The 25619-nt window shown below is 34.7% G+C and overlaps 1 protein-coding gene across 1 annotated transcript in view; it reads left to right on the top strand.

Annotated features, from left to right (window-relative positions):
• LOC135835439 (gamma-aminobutyric acid type B receptor subunit 2-like) overlaps positions 1–25619 on the top strand; it is a 137465-nt gene that overhangs the window by 20477 nt on the left and 91369 nt on the right. The window contains exon 2 of the mRNA XM_065349695.1: positions 18671–19797. Within this exon, the coding sequence (XP_065205767.1) occupies positions 18705–19797 (1093 nt within the window). The 5' untranslated portion in view covers positions 18671–18704. The remainder of the gene's footprint in view (positions 1–18670; positions 19798–25619) is intronic.

The following is a 25619-nucleotide window of genomic DNA, read 5'->3' as shown; positions in this document are numbered from 1 at the left end:
GCGTGATAATTTTTACAAGTTTTCGTACTCGATAATAAAGCACTGCTTGTAGTATCTTCGTCGTTTCAGTCTTTATCAATTTTGCATTATCATTTCAACTAAAAATGATACAAAATTTTTGCCTCAAAAACTTGTTTTAAAATTGTATTTTTTCAACGTTGAATTTTTCAGGTTTAAAATAAAACTGACCATGATTCGATTCAGATTTGGTTTCATATTCCAGGTTGTGAGATGGAATTCATTTTGTTCCGAAATGTTGACTGCTGTCGGTGCACAACAGTCAAGCCCCTCTCGATAAACACCAGAAAATTTTTTCAATTTGACCAATCATTAAGTACGAATACTAGTATACTTATAGCAGGGTTGGGTATCTACGCGTAGAATAGCCTATTCTACATTTTGGTGTAGAATACGTAAAATTTGATGTAGAATGCGTAAAATGCGTAGAATGTGTAGAATGTGTAAAATACGATGTAGAATGCGTAGAATGCAGTAAAATCACCTATCTGAAAGCCAAAAAATTGGTTATTTAGCGAAAATGCGTCTTGAAAAATGAAAGTTCAACTTTTCTGTTCTGCAAATGAAATGTGAAATGTGAATTTGGAATTTCTTCTTCTTGATTATGTAACTTGATAATAAATTAAATGATGGAAAAAAATGAAAAAATAAAAGTTTTTCAAAAAAAAAATATCGTCTGTACATTCATTCTACGCATATTCTACGCATTCTACTCATTCTACGCATTTTACATGCTTTCCAGGCTATTCTACATGTGCTATTCTACGCGTAGAATGTCCATGTATTCTACATGGTGTATTCTACGGCACAACACTGACTTATAGGTACATAACTTTTTTTTTTTTGTATGGGACCTTCCAATTTTACTAAACATTTTTTCGCAAAACTGAATTAAAATTTTTGAGCTGAAGAAAGCTATAATTAAATTTTTTACTTTTAATTTTGGAAGTCTCAATCTCATTTTTGTGCACTCCTCTCTTCTTATAAACATTAGAGGGGATCGCAACAAAAAAAAAAATGTCGGAGGATTTCGACTAAACTTCGTGGAGACCTTAATTTTGGGTTGAAATTCACCCAAGAAAATTTTAGCTCTGGAAGTATCTCTGTAGGAGAAATGCGGGACCTAAATACGGGGGGCATTTTTGAAAAAATTGTGGTTTTTTCGTTCTATAGTCCAATAAAATTGACCAACCAGTTTGCTATGAATATTGAATATGACTCTTATCATATTGACTTTCCAAAATGGACTATTCCTGCATGTTAATAAAATTGCTTAACTTATTCGCCGTAAATGTAGTCAACTAACTAAATCTATTACTTTCTACAAACATACATAATTATCAATTCGAAGCAAAAATGAGGAATTTTTACAATATATTCCGTTCGTTAGTGTGGTTGGTACCTAAGGTTACCATCCTAACCCTCCATGGGCATGGGGGAGGAGCTGGTAATTTTCATTCACCTATTTGTGATTGTTTGCAAGCATGCTGAAAATTACAGGCTCATATCTCATACCTACATACGTTTGCGGAGTTTCAAGGAAAATAAATGAAAATTGATAACGAGTGATAAAAATTCTAAACGTTCAAAATCATGTAAAGAGGAATTCAGCCCTATGTGCTTAATACCTCATACATTGGTCCATTTTCCACCCTACTTCAAGGAAGTGAACCATTTACCTAGAGCTATGTATCATATAGCTCGTAAGCACTGGCAAATGAAAATATCAATCATATAATGAACATAAATGCATGATAATAAAAGATACAACTCAGTCGATTATATTTCGCCAGATTTATTCAAGCACTTACAATAGAAATGACGCTCAGTGGCGTAGTGGGTTGAGCCATGGCTTTCTGAACAAGAGGTCGTGGGTTCAAATCCCACTAGATACGCAGGCGTTAACGTGTAATGTATACATTGTAGTGCATTTAACATCTATTACACGTTAAGCTCCGAGCACCAGAACAGCAGAGGCAACAAAAATGCATGCAATCTGTTGCCAGTATCAAAAATCTGTAACTGGTTGAGCAACTATAGGTAGCGGTGATTACAGAACTCAGGGTTGTAAAAACCCAGCTAGTTATGTATGAGCTACTTTGTAGATAGTGTAGAAAGCAATGGGAAACTACTATGTGAAAGCTCAAAACAACGTCGGTTCCCCAGAATAATCGCAGTGGCAATAGGCATTTGCCTCACCCTGTTAGGGTACCACAAAAATGTGATTTCCAATGTCCTGTAAAGGACAAGGAACCACGACAACGACGACAATAGAAATATAATCTTTGTGTGGTTACATAATACAATAGCAGAATGCACCACGCAGGGATGAAGGGCATGGCCAACAAATAGGGCAGGTTCATCATCCATGACTCTACTTATGTTAGAGCTTTTCAATAGAGATGATAGTATATTGTAACACCCCAGCCACCTTGAACTTTGTGTGTTTGAATCCCAATTATATTTACGCAACAGATCAAAAGTGAATAGTTCATGTTACGTAAGTACAATATGATGTCCACAAATACAAGGCACCATACCTCGACTTATCTTATCTTCTCAGATAGGAAGCCTGACATAGACCTATCTTGGTGAACAGATGAAATACACATGCTACACATGGTGAGTCCATGGATAACTGAAGTGTGGCTCATTGTCAGAGCTCTCACAACATGTTTGTCAAGAGAGAACTAATCCACCAGATGGCGCTTTTATGTAACTAACCCACCAGAATGCGCTTTTACATAACTAAGATGAGAAGCAGCTGAATACAGAACAATTGTGTACGGTTATAGTGGAGCCAAGCAGAGCAGAGCCAAGCAAAGTCACGAACGTTGAAACATGGATAAAAAGGTTGACAAGACCTTTCACCAACGCATAGCCACGCTTTCAAGAATGGCAATCGCTATTCTTTAAAGCGCGGCTCTGCTTGGCTCGTCCTTCCACCTTTTTTCCGTGTTTCTAGCTAAGCGACTTTGCTTGGCTCTGCTCTGCTCTGCTTCACTATAACCGTACACTTAAGTGATAGAAAATGCTGCAATTCCTCCCTTTACAATAAAACTGGCAATAGCTCAACTCTTCACATTGAGTGACAAAAGCTGAGAGCAACTATTTAAAATTTTAAAAATTCCAGACAAACGACTTTTCTTTGTTGTTTTTAGCAAACTAATTTTCAAAAATGTTATCTCATAATGGGTGGTAGTCCAAAGAGCCTGGATCCTGGAGCATCCAAATTCACGGAGATCATTGAATGACTTGAAATTTTATAGGCTTGAGCCTCTAGATTTAGATTTCCAAGACCATGACCATAAATATAGTAATTTTTCTTAGTATTGACACTCTTTGTACCATTTGCAATAAACTAATGCCTACTTTTATCACCTTTTCTGGCTTTGGAGAAAATCTTTTAAAAGGCCTGGCACCTGCAGGGCTTTGATTTTCGGGACCCTTTGTCTCAAATGCAACAAAATAAGCGCAATTTTATAATTTGACATTTTAAGTGCAAAATACAGCGCATATATTAATTTTAATAATGTTTAATGTAGAATTTTTAATAAGTCAAACAAATTTAATTCTTAACCCGACGCGACCTGGAAAAACTTGTTGGTTGCTGGTTTTTTTGCGAATAAAATTTTCGAAAATTATTTTTTTTACAAAAAAAAGTTGAAAACCAAACTTTTAGTCTCAAAATTGTTATTTTTTAAAAGATTTTTTGGTACATTGAAGGACGGATGAGGGATAAGGGAGGAGCGGGAAGGGATCTGGGACAAACTCGCAAATCAATTTGGCAAAATGCTGCTTTTTTCATCAAAACTGCAAAAAGAACTAATTTTGTCAAAATTTTTACCTACCAAAAAATCTTTCTTTTTTTTCTGAAGTTGCAAAAAACTCTAATTTTTGTAAAAATTGTAAAAAAGACTAATTTTTTGCGAAATCACAAAAAAAAATTTTGTCGAAATTACTCCAAATTCCAAGACTTTTTTGTCATGATTTGACTAAAAATCCTACCTGTACCTACCTTTTTTTTTGCCACAATTGCAGAAGAAAATCCTATCTAAGTAATTTCTTCGTCAAATTTACAGAAAAAAACTCGTTCTTTGTCAAAATTGCCTTAAACTTTTGTTATGTAGCTGAAATTGCAAAAAGTCCTGAAATATTTTTTTTCAGCCCAAACCTAGTATTCTTGGGAATTTAAATTTTTAAAAAATACCTTTTCCACAATTTTAGAAAAATAAAAAACAAATTTTTATTCACTTCTGTTCATTTGGGAATTTGGGATGAGTTTGGGGAAATGTTTCTCAAAACTCAAAAGCTTCATCCCAAAAAAATTAGCAGATGATTGAATTCATTACCTTTTGCGGCCCATCAATTCTCAAAATCACTTTTTTATTCTACCTCGGTATTTTAGAAAACGTAAACAGCAATGAAAAGGTAAAAAAGATTCCAATGTGGTTTATTGGTTTATCTGCATAAAGTAAAAAAAAAGTCTCTCAAAACCACTTCCACTCAAGTAACGAAATGAAAACTGGAAAAAGTGATACTCAACCCATCTTCACACAACTTCTCTCCGATCCTTCAGTGCGGTTGGATTGCTTGATTTTATACAAGTATTTACCCACATGTAAGGAAAACTCAGTCAACCTGCGTAACCTGCAGGAAGGTAGGTATATCTACCCAAAATTGAAGAGTTTTTCTTCAAATCTAAACAAACGAATTTTCGTCTAATCGTAACCACTGACATATGCTACGAGTACAACAGAAAGCTCTGCAAACTTCTCAAACGCTAAAATCACAAAGTTGCTTATCGGTTCGGCGGTCTTTAGAAAATAATTTGAGCGTTTTACGTGAACACACATAGTGGCATGCACGATATCAGCATTAACTGAAGCCTTTAGATGGGTCATCTACACGCCGCATAAAACTTTCGCAACAACCACTAGAAAACGGTGAATAGAGAAGTGTACTGTACCCGTTAACAAAAGTGAAAAACAACTTTTATCGCATTATTCGAGCAGATTATTTTATAATTACGAAAAGATTTTGCCGACTGTGTGGGAGGGTAAGATTTCAGTGGGTAGCTATCCACATAGGTACGAGTAGGTACCTAGGAGTATGAATGAGAAAAACATAACGTAAACCACACGTACCTACAACAGGATAGAATTCCACACGAATTTCACTTCTTCAATCCTTAAACTGTACTTTTTTCCTTAGTCGATTACAAACAAATTCCTCGAGAGATACCGAAATGAAAATACAATTAAGCGATCGAAAGATGCTCTAAATTGATAAAATATTTAAATACTTTTTTTTTAATTAAATAAAAATTCAATTAAAATTTACTAGGTACGAATTCAGCACCCTTTACAAAGCGGTATTTTTCACTCCAAGTTGCAAATTGCTTTCCCCTGCTGAGAGTATCGTTTAAACTTATTCAAATAAAGAAGGTTGTTTTTTTTCACTCTAAAGCTGGGATAATTGTTGCGCATATTGGCCCCGGATATTCGACCGTATACGATTCATACTCGTACAAACAAGCTTTCGCTCGCTTTCAACAACTTTTGGTCCTTTATAGTTTATTTATTTCTTAAAATCACTCGAAAAATCCAATACCTAGACCGGTGAAAAGGCATTACACAAATGCTTTTCCGCGTAAACATTCGTCTATTTAAACAGTTTGCCTTTTTTCGATCTTTTCGCAGAACGTGACCTTTACTAAGCGAATTAATTTCAGGAAAAGTATGATCTTCTAGTTCGCAGATGGTTTTGAAGATATCGTCGTGATTCATGGGCTCGACTCGTAGAGGAAATTTTGCATTATGCGATCCTCTTTCGCTGATAAAATAAGTTCATGTTGATATATTTATATTGACAGGAGATCGAAATGTCGCTCCATATTTACTTATTCGTCAATGTTTCGTTTTTGCTTTGCCGATCTCGCTCGCGAACTGTTCACGAATTTCGCACGTCTCAGACGCGGAAAAAAGACATTGAAGTTTTAAAAATGGTTCGAGAGAAAGGGATAACGATATTAAACTTTGAAAGCTCAGGTCTCGAAACTGATAACACTCTCTAAACTGAATATCATCAATTTACTCGAGTTTGAAAAACTGAAAAAAGTACAAAGTTCTTCTTAAAAAATTCTAGGGTCTATAATTGAACTTTTCCCAAAAAACTTCAATCTATTGTAAGTAGGTGGGCTACTGATTTTGGGCAATAGTTAGTTATTCGATAAAATTTCCATCTTCGGATGATTTATACATAAAAGAAACACTTTTTTCAAGTCTTGTATTTTTTTCACCGTCATTCTCTTTTCATAAATTTTGAATCACGAATTGAAAAAACTTTTGTTGAAAATTATTGAATCACGAAAAAACTCGAACCAAGAATCGGTTACACTACAAAAGACTATACCACTCGAATGAAGTAGAACAGAATTTGATAAGCTATAAATTTTTCAAGATACCTGAAAACTTTAAAGTATGATAGCTCCGCCTTTGGCGCCTTTGTCCTTCAATTCCAAGACTATGCAAACACTTGTACATAAAGTTGAAATGAGTTGCCTACGTTGGTACAGCAGAGGAGGTCGATCGAGTACCAGGTCACCCTGTATAGAAAGACACTTCGTGTTAATAATACAGTCAAAGAGTAAATTATAAATTTACTCGTAAACGTGGTTTTATTTGTTGCATTTAACAAGTATAGCCAAACGTTTTAAAATGTTTATAAGAATGGTCTGGAATAAGATGAAATTTCACCATAGTTATCGGTATACCGAATGTAAATTTTTAATCCTTCGGTACGAAAGTTTAGTAAAAAGTGTAGTCAAGATGAAAAATTTATTTTATCAACAAGATATATACATTACGTTTACCTTTCGTTTGCTTCGGGCACCTTGATAATTGATTTTTTTAATTAAAAAAATTCCATAGCAATAATGATGTATCGTTATACGATAAAAAGTCAAAAGGAGTTAATAAAAATAGAAACAATGAACATTAAGTAGTAATAAGTAACTAGACGAGAAGGGGAAAAAATAGATACCAAAGCATGCGAAACGTGAACGAGGCTAAAAAGTAAAAAAAAAAAAAAAAATACCAGAGAGGTTGAAAAAATTAGTGTTATGGACCCGATGTACCTACTCGTATAGGTTGTGAAACAATAGGCCATTCGAAATGGTTAAGACCATTTTACTTTACACCACATTAAAATGTTTTCGGTCGAAAAAAGTCCGAATGGTTTTATACGTTCTCCATTGAAACGTTATTTATGATCAACACGCGAAATATACATAAAAACTAAGTCCGGAAAACCAGCGATTATTTTTATAGATACAGATACATTTATTTATTTATTTTTATTCGCGAACACAAAATCGTTGAGTTCGGTTCGAATAATTAAAAGCACTTCGACTGAAAGGTTGTTTTTTTTTTGCGGCCTTTGTTTGTAGTGTTTTTATTTTGGTTATCACGCGAGAGGTACATAGCTGTATAGTCGGATAGTATGATAATGTTGTGTCATCGAAAGCAACGTGTTGAATGAATCATCTATCATTGTCAATAAGATTTCGCTTTTTAATACATCTAATTGTTTGTTTGAATAACAATGCATTCGCTTCGGATGTGAGTTTGAAGAGGTGTTGTTCAAATAAGGGAAATGTTGTGTCGTGAGAGATGTAGAGTATACAAGGTGTCCTATATAAAATATCTGATATGATGCTGATTTTCGTGTAACCATAAACCAGAAATGAATAACTTTACGTGAAGAGGATATCTGTTTTTAAAAGCATTTGCAACCTCAGAAAGAGTCTCCGATTCAAACAGGATCATGCGATTTTTGGAAAGAACATGGACGAAATTTTCTTAATCAAGATTTCAGCTGCCCGAATAATAATTTTTCGATTTTAGGTGAATTTTTGAAAATTTAAAATTCATCATTTTTGGCGATTTAGGTTTTTTCTATTCAGTAAAAGTGATGGAAATCAGTCGTGAAACAAATAGCATCACCTCTCGAACCAAATTTCACCATTTCTAGCCGTTTTGAAGCCTCCTTACTCAATCAGCTAAAAATCGAGTTGTGGCTTATTCCGGACTTATTTAACAAGTTGTCTACGTTTGATCGGATTTCCAAGAGGGCACCCGAAGTGTGTTTTTTTGGCCAGAATACTTTAAATAATTTCTGGAAACTGTTGGTCAAAAAACACCTTCGTAATGTGTGACTGAAAATCGTTTCAAGTGAGTGTAAATTCTTCAAACAGGTTGAGAATAAGGCACAACTCGATTTTCAGTTGCCCAAATAAATTTCCGGGGTTTTCGAAGAAAGGCTATAGGTGGATAAGTATGGCGAATTTGCCCCCGAGAGCTTCTGGGTTGATATCTGCATGGAAGGTGGGTACCCTTGAGCACCTTCCGTCACGAAAGTTTCAGACCCCCAGACCCCCCCGTTTTTGAGAAACCCCCCCTTTTATGAAATTTCAATAGAAATTTTTTTCTCAGCCCCATGTGAACAGATTTTTTCAATTTTTTGGTATGTTGTAAACATTCATAGGAGGTATCCCCACAAAAATTTTCACCCCCCTCCCCCCATATTTGCCCCCCAAAATGACGTTTTTTAGCTTTGTTTGCCCGATTTAGCAATGATCATGATTCTGCACAAAAATGGGAATAGGATTTTTAAATGTGTTTTCGACCCCCAAAAAACATATATTTTTTTCAAAAAAAAATTTTTGGTGGGTCGTGGTCAAAAATTGAAAAAACTAACAGAGGGGGTAAAAATGAATTCTGGTGTAAATTATTGTTTTTGGTAAAGGAGGTGTCGTTTCCATATGAATCGAACCCCCCGAACACGAATATGACGTCCAATTTAATGCTACCCTCAACCACACCCCTCCAGTGCCTCTGCCCCCAACTAAATTTTTACTAGGTGCTGAACTATTTTTTTACCCTAATAAGTACAACGTATTTTTTCGAAAAGTCTAGAAAATCTGAAAATCCATTGGAAGTTCCAGAACGGTTCGAAACCATCACAAGTAAACTCGGGAGCCCATGCTAAAATAGGATACGAGCTAAATTTCAGCCTTTTATGCCAATATGATCAAATTTTAATTTTTTTTTCGTGATAAATGGGCCAAAATTGAATTTTTAAAACCTTAGGACAATTTTTGAACCAAAAATTGAATTCATTTCGAAATTTGAATTTCAAAATACGTAGAATCAATCTCATCAAAAATTCAAGAAATGAACTGAAAATTTTCATACACCAGACGCGTGTGAAACATCACAAAGACAATCACATCTCATACACAAAACACAAGTTACCTGTATTGAAAAAGGTGACACATTTTCGAATTACACGTCGTCGTCGTCGTAATAATGAACCTTCTTCGCCAAAGTCTACCACCGAACCGAAATTCCACGTCGTCTTCGACAAACTTTATTAAAATCAATCATCTGGCACCTTTGAAAATACTTCGGAAAAGCTTGCAATCGAGCGCAAAACCTTTCACCGCATTATACGTCTTTTACAAATGCAATAAGCGAGACAAAACCTTCGACAATGTTTATTCAAAATAAGGAGCTCGTGTAATTAAAGCATAAGGTAAATTCGCGCCGTGTACAAGCTGGCAATCACAAGAGAAAGGCTTTGGTGTGTTGTAGGCGGTGTACACTGGTGGACCACATCGAAATAAACCAACGGTGAATAGGTAAGGCGCTAGATAACGTCAGGAAATTGCTGGCTTTTGTAATCGATGTTTTACCATTTGCATGTCTTTCATGCCATTTAATACCGTTTTAACGGAGGCTTTCTCAGCATCCTGTCTAAGTGCTTTTCATGGTATTACATTTTAATATAAACATTCGCCGTCGCCTTTCTCGTCTTGCAGACGTAGGCTACCTAATGTATGTATTACTCCAGTATAATTCTACCCCTGCAGTACAGCTGTGGGTAGGACTACGAGGTATTATTTCATCTCGATTCCTTTTTTTTTTGTGCTGCGAATGATTCGACTCCAGACATACAGATTTTTTTCTTCACACATTCGATACTGTATTATTCAAGGTGAATGGACCATCGAACTGATTTCAAAGATTGGTTCCCTTATGGTATAAAAATTTGTATTAACTTGGGTCTACTTCATCACTGTCACGCGATGTTACGTTAATAGCCGAATATGATTGAACAATAATAAATGTAACTGAGGAAAAGCTATTAGCCTTTTACCCTATCAAGGGAGCAATCGGTGATTTCGTTATTGGCGCCTGTTTTCTAATACTGTTAATGCACCTACTAGTCAAAATTGTCAAGCTTTTATGAATCGACAATTTTCGCTGGAAATTTTATCTTTCTCTCGAACATTTCAAACCCTTAATGGAAAAAAATTTGTTCGAGGTAATGGGAATGAAATTTTCTCATTGAACGTAAATATAAGTCCAATTTTTGAAAATATCACTTTTGATTAAATATTTGAAACTTTTATTTTATCATTTTCTCAGAAAAATTTCTCAAACTGTTCTGAATCGAATGAGAAAAATTGTATGGAACACGACCTTTAAATTTGCACCTCTCTATAATTATGCTCAAAAAAAGTTATGACATGGCGTAAAAAAATAGAAATTAAAACACTCACGCATTATGCGTGAGAAGACCGACTTCTCTTCGAATACAAATCTTTTACGAACAAATTGTGTCACTTTTTTTAGAACATTTGTAGAGCAATTGATCTGTTTACAATCGGATCGAATCATTTATGAACGATTGGTGATTGAATACATTGATTGATTTCTTGGTGAATCATTCGCAAAAGGATCAATTAATTTACGATTGATTCGGTTTTTATGAAACTATTGTACATATTATAGGAATTTACCTGTTTGCAAGCGAAATGAATCGAATCGAATCATTCACAACCGATTGGCGATTGAACAAATTGATTGATTTCTAGCTGAATCATTCGATTAATTATAGTTGGTGAATCATTCGCGAACGAATTAATTTTTTAAGTGAATCATTCGTGAACGAATTGAATAATTTTTGGTGAATCATTTGCGAACAAATCGATTCATTTACTAAACTTTTGGCGAATCGTTCACGAACGAATCGAATGATTTTTGGTGAATCATTCGCGAACGAATTGATTCGTATAAGTGACTCGTTCGCGAACGAATCGATTCATTTACTTAACTTTTGGTGAATCGTTCACAAACGAATTGAATAATTTTTGGTGAATCATTCGCGAACGAATTGATTCGTATAAGTGACTCATTCGCGAACGAATCGATTCATTTACTTAATTTTTGATGAATCATTCACGATCGAATTGAATAATTGTTGGTGAATCGTTTGTGAACGAATTGATTCTTAAATTGAAGAACTGATCAATTCATTCGCGAACGGTTCTTTTAAAAAATTAATAAGTTCGTTCATGAATGATTCGCTTAAATGAATTCATTAATACTTGGAAAAGTCTGTAAAGAAAATGATGAAAATTTCAAACCACTTGTACGAAATCTTCACCTATTTTTAATTAATTTTACCAAAAAAACATCGAAAAATTTCATTTCTGAGACTTTTGAAAGGCTAAAACTCCATTTTTTAAAATTTTTGATATCGTAAATAGCTATCAAATTCCGAAATGTTCCCTAGTTTCAGAAATTATATTTATATCGATGTTTTATCATAATTAATGCGAAATTTTTGAGAAGGAAAAATTTTCAAAATACAAATTTATCCTAAAATGAGTGATTTGTAAATTTTCAATCACCCAGTTGGACCCTAAAAAAGGTTGAATTTTAAATAGAAATAATGGTCCAAGTCTAAACAGTATCTCAAATACTATCTTTTGGAATTGCAGGCATACTATTTATCCTAAAACAATTCAGGTAAGGCTAGATCAAGAAAACCGAAATTTTTTCAAAGCAACTTTTCTTTGAAGACCCGAATATTCCTCTTCACAAACACCTCTGGAGCTAAGCTTTTTTCTGAGTGACTTTCAACGAATGTCTCCACAGATAATTCGGTCAAAATCATCCGCCATCTTATTTTTACGGTCTACCCAGATGTCTATAACCTATAGGTACCTTTCCCTTTCTGTGGATGATGATGTCCAGCGACAAAAATGACGTAGGTAACACAGTTCACACTGCAAAATTCCATATTCAAATACCCTACCTACCTAATCGTAGGCCTTATTGAAATTTGACAGTGACCGAAGATTTTTAATACCTTCAAAGTACCTACACGAACATTTCAATTTTTAATTTCGACAAAATCCTTACTTACAAATTTTTCTAGCAGTTTTCGAGTTATTTAAACCTCTCGAGCTGTGTTTTATTCAATTGACCATTGAATCCTCATCCATGTGAATTAAATTTTAACCCTATGCTCTTGAACACTACACTGCAACAGTAACAAAACAGATGATAAAATTTAATTTCGTACATTTCCAACTAAATCTGCTTCTTTATTTATACTTTCATCACGTTGAGCACGTACCACTTGGAAGATTATACATCGTAGGATAGAAATTAACAAAGCTGGAATTACGTACGTATGGTACGACGACTCATGGTGCCATCTTTCGACACACATCTATTATATGAAACGTATATAAGCGTGCGGATTGAAGTCGTCATTAGCGAAGATTTAATTTACTGATTGAAAGGACTATTATTAATGGGAACTGTTTAAAACTTCCTACGCACGTTCGTTTCGTAATACTAAAATATTTATCGAAGTCTGAACATCGGTTACGTATCGGTGTTTCGCCTCAGAACATACCAGTTTGGAGGAAAAATTGCCTATTTGGGTACCTATCGAAGATTAGAGGTTTTCACGCGTTCAACAGGAAGTAAATCGAGGGTCTTTGCGTAGATATTTATTTACCTCTCGAACTTGGTATGTATGATAGGAATGTTTTCGGTTATCGGGTTATCAAGAAACGTAAGCGTTTTATCCTCAATTCTTTCGAAAAATGATTTGAATATTTTCAATGTATATTTTTTGGTTTATGTTTTAAAATATTTGAACGGGAAAATTTTTCTTTATCGTTGTATAATGCGAAAATCATATACTCAGTCGTTGGATACATTTCAATATAGCCATACTTACAGGTAGCTAAGTACAATAGTCGTGAATTTTAAATTGATTACATTTCAAAAATTAAATTAAAGAAAATATAAATACAAAGCAGCTCGTTCTAATGAATATGATAAGAAATCCTGATAAAGAAAAGCCGTAAATTCGCTCTCCGGTCAATATTTTCACTCTCTTTTGATTTTCTTAACGAATTAATTTCAAAATGTAATTTTGCTTTGAAACAAGTCGACGAGCTAGACCTGCTCCGACATAATTATTTTCAAGTTGGATACAATGTTGGAATATTTTTCAGCTCGGAGCAAAACATTGCTGCGAAAGTAATGAAGAGAATCTGTCTTTTTGATACAATTGTGTAGATACTCGTATATACGCGAATTGAAAAATCAATTTCAGCAGCCAACGATACTGTTGAAAAATTCACCGAAAACATTTTAAACTTGTAAAAAAGTTTATTTTAAGTCCGGAAAAGTAGGTACTCGTCGTTTCAAATGTAAACAAAAATGATTAGCATAATTTTTACACGAAGCTTTTCCAAGTGAAAAAATAGCATTACTTTTGCTCTCGACGACGACGACGTCAAACCTATTGTTAGGGAAATTAATGTACCCCTGTTGAGGAATTCTTTTTATCAAAGTATCAAAAAGCTTTCGAATAACGTGTTCCATTCCATTCAACTTATTATCGAGTTTTTGTAATTAAGGCATTCTATTGTTTTGACTTCTTCCGTGCTCGTTTTCTATACCCTCTCGGCATGTAAATGCATTGTGAAATTCATTCGCAGCGTGCTCGTTGGCGGATTCGAGTTTCTTGCTTTTTTTTCGCGCCAAAAACCCGCGTATTCTAATTTCCCAAGTAACAAGTATTGAAAAACTTTTTACCTTTATGATTTTCCAGTCGAGTCGTCTCATTGTTTGACGTATGTGGAATGTGTAGGCGTGTGTCTTTTGTATGACAGATTTATAATAACCTCAAACCTCTACTATCGTATATCTAGGCGCGTACGTAGGATTTTTTGTTTTATTTTTTTGTGTAAATTTTCCGTGTGAAAATGCAGTGGAATGTATCATATTATGAAACTTTTTAAAATTGGCGGAAAATTGAATTTAACAAACAGTTGGTTCATCAAATGGTAACGTTTTAATTTTTTTGTTGCAATTTTGAAATTTGAATGGATTTTTTCGTGGAAATTTGAAATAAATTTTTCTCATGAGAATTCAGGAATCAGGATGATTATTTTTTGTGGAGATTTAGAGTGAAGCTTGTTTATGGTGATTTAGAATTCAGTTCTCAATTCAGTAAAGATTATTCTGTAGGTACTCAGCTCTGTAGTGTTTTCGATTGAAGTTTTTTCATGATGATTTCCATTATTTTTTTTGAGATGAACAAACGTTTTCGTATTGATTTCAAATGAGTCTTGTTTGTTGAATTGTTTTTGTTATGATCGAGTAAAATTTTTTGTGGTGATTTTGAATGCGTTTTCTTGTAGGTAATTGTTTTGAAGGGATTTTTTGTGGAAATTTTATTTGAATATTCTCTTGACGATTTCTAATTGATTTTTTCATGGTGATTAAAACATATTTTTTGTAGGCGATTAATTGTGGTGGTGATTTGGCATTTTGTATTTTTTCGACCTGGAGATGAATTTTTCCGCGATGTAATTTTGAATTAATTTGTTTATGATGAACAAGCAAACAGAAGAAATACAAAAAAAAAACCATAGAAAACTAAAAGAAAATAAGGCACAGAATATAAAATGGGTCACAAACTGCTCCCATTTCACCCCCACTCCTACTCACATCCCATCCCCAGCACACACATGAAAGCAGACCTGCCCATACTAAAGATATCAGCATCTGCACACCTACAGAGGAAAGCGTCAGAGATACCCATGACATTATTCATGGGAGATACCTTCATCCTAAATGTGTTGTAATATTGTCTAAGGAGAATATTTTTTTCTGCCTAGAGTGGATTTTTGGGGCCCAGAAATTGATTTTTCCAAAAGGTTACTATAATTTTATGTTGCAGTGGATGAGATCATGTAGAAACAATAATGCAATATTGTTTCTCTTCTTTTTTCTAACAGATCCACTTCAAATCCCTACAAGAGTTCTTTTTGTGATAAGTCATAAGGATAATATTCAAAATTCGTTAAATAAGTATAGGTATTTCAAAAATCTAGTTTGAATTTTTTCAAGCTCTTTAAAAATTTTTTAGTATGAGGGAACCAAATTAGTAGGTACACCAAACTCCAGAATTGACCTTATGCATGAACTTGCCGCAACCACGAGCAAGCTTTGGTTGCTTGTTTTTATTCGGCTTGTCGGGCGGTAATTCGACTTCTTCACTTGCCTTTGCTAACACATACCCAGGTCCCAAACAGTACTTAAGCGACAGAGTTCTTCCCCACTAACTGTGTACTTATACTACAAAAGAGTGTTTTTTTGAGTAAATGTCATTGTGGCACATTTAGAAAGATTAAGGGACAGTTTATTCTCAATACTCCATTTTACGAATATATCCAAATCTGCTTGAAGGCCCTTCACAATCCTTTATATCTTGGATTTCCTTGTACATATATCTTAAGCCTGGTACACACAATCCAATATATTTGACAAACCAGGTTTGTCAAATTGATAAAATTTATCAAAATATATTTGGTTGCATGGAAAGTCAAATATATTAGATCATGTAAACGCTCTGAGATACTTAATCTAAGTTTTTTTTTCTTCAAATTTTCAACGTTTTGTTGATCGATGACACCAATTCTGAAAATAGAAATTATTTATATTTTCAGAATTATTTTCAGAGTTGTGTCTATATGGTGTCTCCGATCAACAAAACGTTAAAAATTTGAGAAGACGTCATCAGAGCGTCCGCACAACCAAATATGTTTGATTAAATTCAATTTGATTTGACAAATCGAGTTTGTCAAATATATTGGAACGTGTGTACTAGGCTTTAGCATCATCAGCGATAGCTCTATTTTCAAATTACCTATTGCAGATGGAAGGTCATTTAGCATTTACAAATAAAAGAAAGAAAATGGGACCCAAGTTGGAGCCCTAGAGACAGGCGTGGACCCTACCACCGAGTTTCCGAGAAAATCTCGGTGGGCTGCAACATATTTGGACCAGTGAGGTAAAAAACTGGGCTACTTAAAAAATTTCTGAATGAATTTGTATGCTCAGTGTCCTGCACTTTAAAAGATGGGATAAAAAAATGTAGCCAATTAATTGAGGAGTCCAGAATCAGGGCTGCTAAAATTGGATATCTTGATGGGCCTCCAACTTTTCTGTGTTCTAGGATCCAGCTCTGCCTGGGGAACAACTGATTGGACAGGGGTAAATACTAGATATTTCATTTTTGTTAGAGACATATTGGGTTCTACCATTAAGATAAGACCAGAACAGATTACACAAATCATTGGAGAAACCAAGTCTAGCTAGTTTTTGAATTAGTAGGTATCCTATGGCTGACACTATCAAATGCTTTTTCAACATCTGTATGTATTGCATCTACTTGACCACCACCATCTAGGAAGCTTAGACTACTATATTCGACAAAGTTAAATTTGTGTTGATTGATCTACTTACCCTCAACAAAGCCATGCTGGTTCGCTGAAATAATATTCTTAATTTTAGGATATAGTCTGCTAACTGCGAGTATATGTAAATTTAGTGCAAAATGAGGTCAAAAAATTATATACATAGTGCAAAACGAGATCACCGACTCATTTTTGGTGATCTCGGTTTTTTTCACATAGCGCACGTTAATAACGAGGTCATGTACTGTCTCTGTGCAAAGTTTCAGGGGTGATCTCGTTTTACACGCATTTTACGTATGGATATATACATGTAGGTATCACCATTTCAAACAGTTTTGCTGGCATAGAGATTAATTAGATTGGCCTATAATTGGTAACGTTTGCTGATGCCTCTTTTTTAGGAACAGGAATAACTTTTGAGAATTTTCATCCAGTTGGGAACTTGCTCTTCTGGATTATCAAATTGAATAGGTATATAGGTAAGAGGTTTGATCAGAAATTCTCCCACTCCTTTGTAGACATAAGAGGGTACATCTTCTGGTCTTAGTGAGTGTTTAGTTTTGAGCTTTGAGACAGCATGTTCAACTTCTTTCACATTTATGTTTTTGATAAATACTGAGGCACCTACACCTGAGAGGGTTGAATCACTCACTATATTGTCAATATTATTGTCTTTTATATAAACTGACAGAAAGAATTTTGGCAAATGAGTTAGCAATATCGTCTCCTTGTCTCTCTATTCCATGAATATCAACCATAATATCAGCAGAGTCATTCTTAGAGATTCTGTTTGAGTGCCCTTTTGAACTGTAAAAATCAGTTTTGATCAAAACATCATAGCTTTGGAGGCATACGCTGCTAAAGTTGAGTACCTTGAAACAATGTGAAAATAATTGAAGCTTCCCCCCCTACACCCTGAGGGGGCTGGGACCAAACTGATTACGGGTTTCTTACTTTATTGGATGGGTAGACTAGACATTGTAAACAATATTTCAGCGAAATCGAAGGATATGACTCAAAAGCGTTGGTCGATACTCATTTTTACATTTCAAGTGTAATCTTCTTCAAAAATTATATTGTTTCATAAATAGTTTGAAACATAATTTTTTTTTTAAATACCCAGAAGATGATAAAATTTTAAAATTAAAAAAAAATCCAAAAGTAATTTAAAAACAAAATATATACCTACCTGCGAGTAGGTAACACAGAAAAAAAAACGTTCAGAGGAAAAAAATGAGAAGGTGAAAATCTTGTCAAGCTATAGGTATTAGATAAGGTATACAAGCAATACACTAGGTATTCTGTTCTCGTATATATGATAAAGTTACATCAAAGTTGATGCGAAAAATTGCTATTTTACTCGACGCGTAACTTTTACACACAAAGTTAACCGGCGGTGAAAGCTCGCGGAGAGAAAAAGAATGGAAAAAGAAAGAAAAAATCGAATCAGCCAACGAACGAACGAACGAAAAGAAGAAATAAGCTAATCTACGCATGCAAATTTAGCCTAACGTAAAATATGGAGATTCGATATTTTACAAATAACTAAATAGAAAATGAAACATATTATTTGTTGATTTTTCGACGATGAAATTGCTATTATATAGAAAATAACACGGAGAAAATTCAATTTACAGAAGGCTCATTCAAATTAAGGCGTTATTTTTCGTACGGCTCAGCACACTTATAAAGAAGGGAAAACGGTTATGAAATTCGTGGTTTAGAGCGAAACTTGAAGATGAGGTGCAGGCTATCTGTGTACCTATATGTATAGTAGATGGTATAATGTGGTAGGGTAAATCGAGTCGCCATCCCACAGAGAGATGAGGTGAATATTGCGGCGCGCGTACGTTTTCGGAATAAAATCAAGGTTAACTTTTTCGACGACCGTAAAAGAATAACAAATGATTACAAATCTTTGAGAATTTTTCTGCCGCTTGACGCGGTTTTGATTTACTCGTGCGATATTTTTCATTTTTTTTCTATACGAAAGTGTGTTTATTTTTACAGATACCTACGCAAATACGGGACCAGCTAGCAAGGCATGTGGAATAATTTACTCGTATGTGGAATTTGCTTGTTTTCTTTGAATTTTCTCTCTTTATCCAAATCTATGGAATTTCCAAGTACTAAATTCACCGTTCAACAAGCATGGAAAAATCAACAACAACAACAACAGCGACAAGAACAAGAGCATCAGCAGCTGAATCGGCGTGTCGATACTCCCGTATTACGTGAATTTACGCAAAATACGACGTGTTCGCATATCGCGGAAAATTCCGAATCGCCTCGAAAAAATATTCAAAATAAACCCTACGCTTTTCACGAGGGTAAAGAAAATAAATTTTTTTATAATAAATTTTTTATAACGAATAAAACAAAGCGGCGATCGGAATCGAAAAACGATGCTTTCGATGTAACTAAAACTATAAAGGAGAGTAAATTCAACCGTGTAAATAATGATTCGGCGATCTCGACGAAAAACTCGTCGAAATCGTGTCTGTCGAATAGCGACGCTTCTGCCACAGTCGAGTCAAATTTTAATATCACTCAAAATTCATACGAGCCAACGCGAAATAGCTTCGATGTAAATAGAACGTACTACCAGGACGCCGCCGCCGAGTACGAGAACACGCATACTCGTACACCTCGAACGCCCACTCGACGAGTTAAAAATTTCAAATTGCAATTACCACTTAATGGCTGTGCTAACAACGTGTGCGAAATTAAAACGACACAAAGTCCTATCTCCGATCTATTAAATATTTCGAACCGCCGGCGGCTTCAGCAAGTTTCCAATGCATACGATCGGCACAATGATGCGAAAAATTTCAACTTATATGACAATCAAATGAACGAGAATTTAATGCGTACCAAACGACCTATTTTAAAAGCGCACCGAAGTATCGATACGCCGAAAAAATTACACCGTGCTCGGTTTAATATTAGCCGAACGGATTATCCCATTAATGTAAATTTTCACTCATCGTCTCAGCAAAAGCGTTTTAAAAATGGCCAATTTAATGCCAGCTTATCCGTAAACCACCCTTGTGTTCTATCAGCGATGACCAATCGATCTGACAATTTGTATCGCAGTATCGCCAACGAAACAAATCAGATTAGCATCAACGTAACAGGTAATACATACCTAGATTTTTTTTTGTAGATATTTATTTATTTACCGAGTATTTTATTTTTTTGTTTATTTTTTCTAAAGTATAAAATGTAGGTAGATAATCTCCAATTTACCATGGGAAAAAAACAACGATGATAGATTATTATTGAAATTCGTGTATTCTGAAGTTGACTTTTCTAACAATCAGTGGAGGTGGTAGAAAATTGGATACTAAGTGACTAATTTGAAGTCATCAATCATGCACCACACACCAAATCATTCTCAAAATCGTCAATAAGTTTTCTTCTTGTAAAGGCCTCAAAAAATTCAAATTAAGTTTATGTACATATGTAATACCTACACATTATTACACGTATCTCTATACTCACTGCAAAAAATACTATGTCTCGAAAGTTTTTACCCAGCGATGGGTATAACGCTGTATGGAAGACGTAGACGAGTGTTGTAATCAACGTGCAGATCTCGCGAACACGCGGTGCGCTACCGACAATAATTTCTATGTATTCATGGGAGGAAACCACGGTCATCTAAAGTGTACCTAATGAGCAAAAAATGAAAATTAGTCAAAATGAAAAATTCGACAGAGGGAACTTGCAGAGCATTTTTTTAGCTGAAAATTTCAATTTTTACCATCGACCTGCTTTCATTTTTGAAGAATCTATGCAATTTTGAAATTGATCAGTTTCCAAATCCAAATATGACTGCGTTTTTTTCAAAAATTACTTCACTTTGAATGCCCTCAGTTCCACTCTTCTGTGACCCAGGAAGCTCGAATTTTGTATTGGACATTTTCAGCTCAAAGTAAACCAACTCCGTGAATTTGGTCAAAATCCAATTTAAATTTTTTTTATCCACCCAAACGTCTACAATTGAGAAAATTTTTACAAAAAAGAATGTTGAAATTTGAAATTAAAATGTAAGTACAGTGTGGTGTGTTACGATTAAAAAATTGAAATTAATTTTGGACACGAGGTTGTCAGCTTCATTTCTGAGCATGTATCAAAAGTTGGTAGGTAGGAAAATAGGTATCGGAAGGAGAATTTCTACAAAGGTAGGTAGGATCAAATTACGTAGGAAATAAGATATAATAAACCCTAACACACCACATAAGCTTCTCGATAATAACAAAATTCATTCTCGAATAAGAAACTAAAAAATTCTTCTCCTTAAAATAATTTAGAGCAAAGCCAAGAAGGAGATGAGATAGAAGATCTCATTTACGTAATTTTGTTCACAAAATCCAAAAATTCAAACTCAAAAGAAAAACGAATTTATTTAACAGAAACCAAATCATCTTGGTAATTTGAAGATAGGTAAAAAAGTAGAATCTCGTATGTTGAGATATATCATTAAATTTAGACAAAATAAACTCGATTCATCATTGAACCATTTCAATTTATAAAGCAAATAAAAAGCTAGTGTTGAGTCCTATTCGACTATATCATACTATACAAAATATACATTAAAACCATATAATCATGGTATATCTTACAGGACCTTTGTTGCTCACCTACTTAGGTCATGGCAGGGCCATGCCTACACCAGCACCCTCGGTGCAGCGACTTAGGCTTCCATATTTAGCCTGATGAGCACTTTGAATAATATTTAAAAATCACGAACTCCGAACACAATTAAATTCTCGATTCAAGTTGGATGAGGGTTGGGGTCAAATCGAATGTCATAAGTACCCGTGTTCAGGAGGATTGATTCATTCGGAAACAACCTTTCATTCTTATGAAGCAATATTTTCCACAAAAAATCCATTTTCACTCCCCTCCCCTTGCATGTTTTTTCAATTCTGAAGTACAGTTCACCCTGAAATTTTTCTAGAAAAAAATATGTTTTTTAGGGGATAGAAACACATTTAACAATGCTATACTTATTTTTGTTCTCAAGCATTATCATCGCTAGAAAGAAATGAACAAAATTTAAAGCGTTATTTTGAAGGGATAATATGTATGGAGGAATGGGTTACATTTTTACGGGAATGCCCTAATAGGTATATCTACAACACACACAAAAAAAATTTAATTGGGAAAATGAGCTTACATGGACCACATCTCAGGCAGAGAAAAAAAATGTATAATAATTTTAGAAATAAAGGAGGCATTTCTCAAAAAACCAGGTGGTTGGGGGTTCGAGCCGTTCGAGGGTCTAAAACTTTTCTAATGAACGATTCTCTATGGTACCCATTTCCCATGCAAATATCAACCCAAAAGCTTTCAAGGGCGAATTTGCCATACAACTTGCAAATTGAAAGGGCTACAAATGGTGGCTAGTCTACATTTGGTTCGAAAGATTGATATTTTCTTTGATGAATTTAAGAATGTTTTCCCTCAGTTTGATGTTGTCAGGAATTGTAGGGTCAAGGTCAGATATGTTTAAGGATTGGCGGGTTGTTTTCAGGAAAGGGCAATAAAATAGAAGGCGTTGAGTGGAGATTATTTCAGAGTTACAGAATTGACAGGTGAGCTTACAAGGGGACCTCTTGAGGTGTCCGCCTCTGATTTGAACGAGACCGCGATTTTTTGGAAGAGCATGGTCTAAAACCCCCAAAACCAAATTTTTAGCTGCCCAACTTCATATCTCGATATTTGGCGAACGTTTGAAAATTCAAAATTGACTGTTTTTGGTGATTTATACTTTTTTCAAAAAAGTACGTACCTACATGATCAATAAAAATGATCAAAATAAATCTTAAAACTGATAATAATTCCCCAAATCCAAATTTCGACATTTCCAGCCATTCTGGAGCCTCCAGCGCGATTTTTCAATTTCTCCAGAATTTTTAATTTGTTCCAGAAGACGTGAATATGAAGTTGGGCAGCTAAAAATCGAGTTGTGTGTTATACTCGAACTGTTTAACGAATTTATCCACATTTGAGCAGATTCTAGAAGGGACGCCTCAAGAGTGGTTTTTTGACCAGCTTTTTTTCAAAATAAAAATATTCAAAAATCAATAATTTCTAGTTTGTGAGAAAATGTTCGAAATTTGCGCGAATCGCTGTATTTCGTCATTAATTAACCCCACAAGAGCGAATTTCGCCATTTCCAGCCTTTCTGGGGCCCCCTTCAATTTTTGGATATTTTTATTATGAAAAAAGCTGGTGAAAAACCCACTCTTGAGGTGTACCCTTCCAAAATCGACTCAAATGTGGATAAATTCGTTAAACAGGTGGAGTATAATACACAACTCGATTTTTAGCTGCCCAACTTCATATTCACGCCTCCTGGAACAAATTAAAAATTCTGGAGAAATTGAAAAATTGCGCTGGAGCCTCCAGAATGGCTGGACATGGCGAAATTTGAATTTGGTGAATTAATATCAGTTTTAGGATTTATTTTGATCATTTTTACTGATCATGTAAGCACTTTTTTGAAAAAAGTATAAATCACCAAACCAGTCAATTTTGAATTTTCAAACGTTCGCCAAATATCGAGATATGAAGTTGGGCAGCTGAAAATTTGGTTTTGGGGGTTTTAGACCATGCTCTTTCAAAAAATTGCGGTCAAATCGGAGGCTGACACCTCAAGAGGTTCCCTTGTTAGGTGTTTTGGTGTACAAACGGTTATGGGTTAATTTTGTGTGACCAATTCGGAGGCGGGTGATTATAATTTCTTCTGATCGATTTAGGAGATGAAGGTGTTTCCAAGGAAGGATTGATTTTTTGTGAGTAAATAGTTTGTGATCTGTTTTTGAGTTCCACAGGTTTTGCCAATTGGAGTTTTGGATAATTTTTAGAAATTGGATTTTGGCTCTTATATATTTTGAAAACGTATTTTGCCACTTCAATTTTCAAAATAGTCCACACTTTCACAAAACCTTTTTTCTTAGTCGAACCCGCTGTTACATTCAAATCTGAAGTATTGAAATCCACTCACCGGACGACCGGACACCCTGTATGTAGATGTACATATGTATAGAATTTATTCGTATTTACGGCAAACTGCATGGTTAGGCAACTGTATTAACATGTGGGTATTCCAGTTCACAATAATGTAGGCAGTGAAAAAAGATGTCATCCCTCCCTTAAATCAGTATTCACGAACTGGTTTAATTACATAATTAGGTACATCTCGTGAGAAATTTTAGAAAATCTAAAGAATTGCCGGGGCACTCTGATCATAATTTTTAATCCAGTATCTTGCACCTACGTAACTAGTAACTACTACATCCAGTCATTAAAAGGCTAAAGAGAGAAAAAAAAACGAAAAACATTTTCATCAAGACGAGCAACAACTAATCCGAGAAAATCTGTTTTACCTATATTTCGAAGAGAAATTCAAATTTGAATAATTTAACCGTGCTTAATACGTATTTGCACGTTAGAATATTAATTTAAAGTCTATCGCTTAACTATCGGATAACCACCTTAACAAATTATGTAATAAGATTATATCGTTAAGTCCTGCAGCTTAAAAGGGGACAATAATTCGCCGCGTTTTCATAATCAAATATCCCACAGGAACATGACATTAGTACCATACGCCAACTAGCTTTTTCTCAATGGCGGCATTTCGTGATTTTTCATCGGTGGCCGCGGCGGTGGCACAAATTTGTAAGCGGCGGTGGCGTCCTCGGCGTAGCAGCAAAATTGTATACAAAAATTACAATTTTTTTTAAGTACTTGTCCAAGGTCAACATGCTATTTTTGAAATTTTCATATTTTTCCAGTCATCCTAGGTGCCGAGTAGGGCTGGAATGTTAATAGCCATAGAAAATTCTAGCTTAGGATTGAGCCTTAAGTAAAACTCAGAAAATTGAAAAATACCACTAATTCATTTTTTTGTCACTTCTGAAGTTCTAACTCCCCCCCCCCTTCTCAAACGAATATGATCTTGAAATTTTCAGAGTTCTATCTTGCTTCCAATTATCACATTTTTGGCTTTTTGAATTTCCATTTCTTATCAACATGAAGTGTCATTTTTGGCCCTATTAGGAGAAAGGAAAATGAGAATACCTAACTTCTTGAAATTCTGATTGATCATCAGTTTTTTTCTTTCTGATTTCCAAGGCACTGCAAAGGAGAGGTTAAAACAAAAAAGTTTTTTCAATCCCGAGGCAAACGAGGGCAAAATACTTTTGAAAATGTTTAATTCAATGAATAAAAACTTCATTTTATGATGCATTAAAAGTGAAATTTTCCTCATTCCATGACTAAAAATAGTAACCACGCCGATTGACGCCACCTCACAAAATCGGCGACGGCGGCTCTGCTCGGTGGCGTGCGATACTACACGACATACTGAACTAGTACCTCGTCTCCGATACCGAAAAGTTAATTAAAGCGGTAACGTAATTTTAGAATTACCTACATATCTTCATCCTAATACGTATTTGTATCTATTATGTATACACTTTGTTCCATTAAGTACCTTTTTGAAATCGCCTCGCTGTATGTTTTTATAATATCGCAATTGATATCATTATTCTAGACGGTAGACACCATATTATACAAGGTGTCCGCGTAGGCTTAATATTTCGCTAAAATGTTCTCGTATCACAATCGCGCAACTTATCGCGCGTGGGCGATTCGATAAACCGAATGAAAAATATGAAAATATCAACACGTAGCGCGTATAAAAAGTAAGAGTATTATAGGCGCCACTAAGGTTGAAATTTTAGCGACTTTGCACGCTTTTATTAAAATTACCTCGCGAATAACTATACGCTCACTTCTGCGTGTAAACTGTAAATTGACGAAAGAAAGTTTATCAGAAATTGCGCCTGCAAAAATTGATTATATGACACTTTATACGCGTATGTATACGATATATTTTCATGGAACTTTTATACCAGAGCTAGATTTCTTTTGCTGTTGT

The sequence above is a fragment of the Planococcus citri genome, chromosome 2 (assembly GCF_950023065.1).
Source record: "Planococcus citri chromosome 2, ihPlaCitr1.1, whole genome shotgun sequence".
NCBI classification, from domain to species: Eukaryota; Metazoa; Arthropoda; class Insecta; order Hemiptera; family Pseudococcidae; genus Planococcus; species Planococcus citri.
Note: the sequence above shows the minus strand (reverse complement) of the source record. Positions and strands in the feature narration are given on the sequence as shown.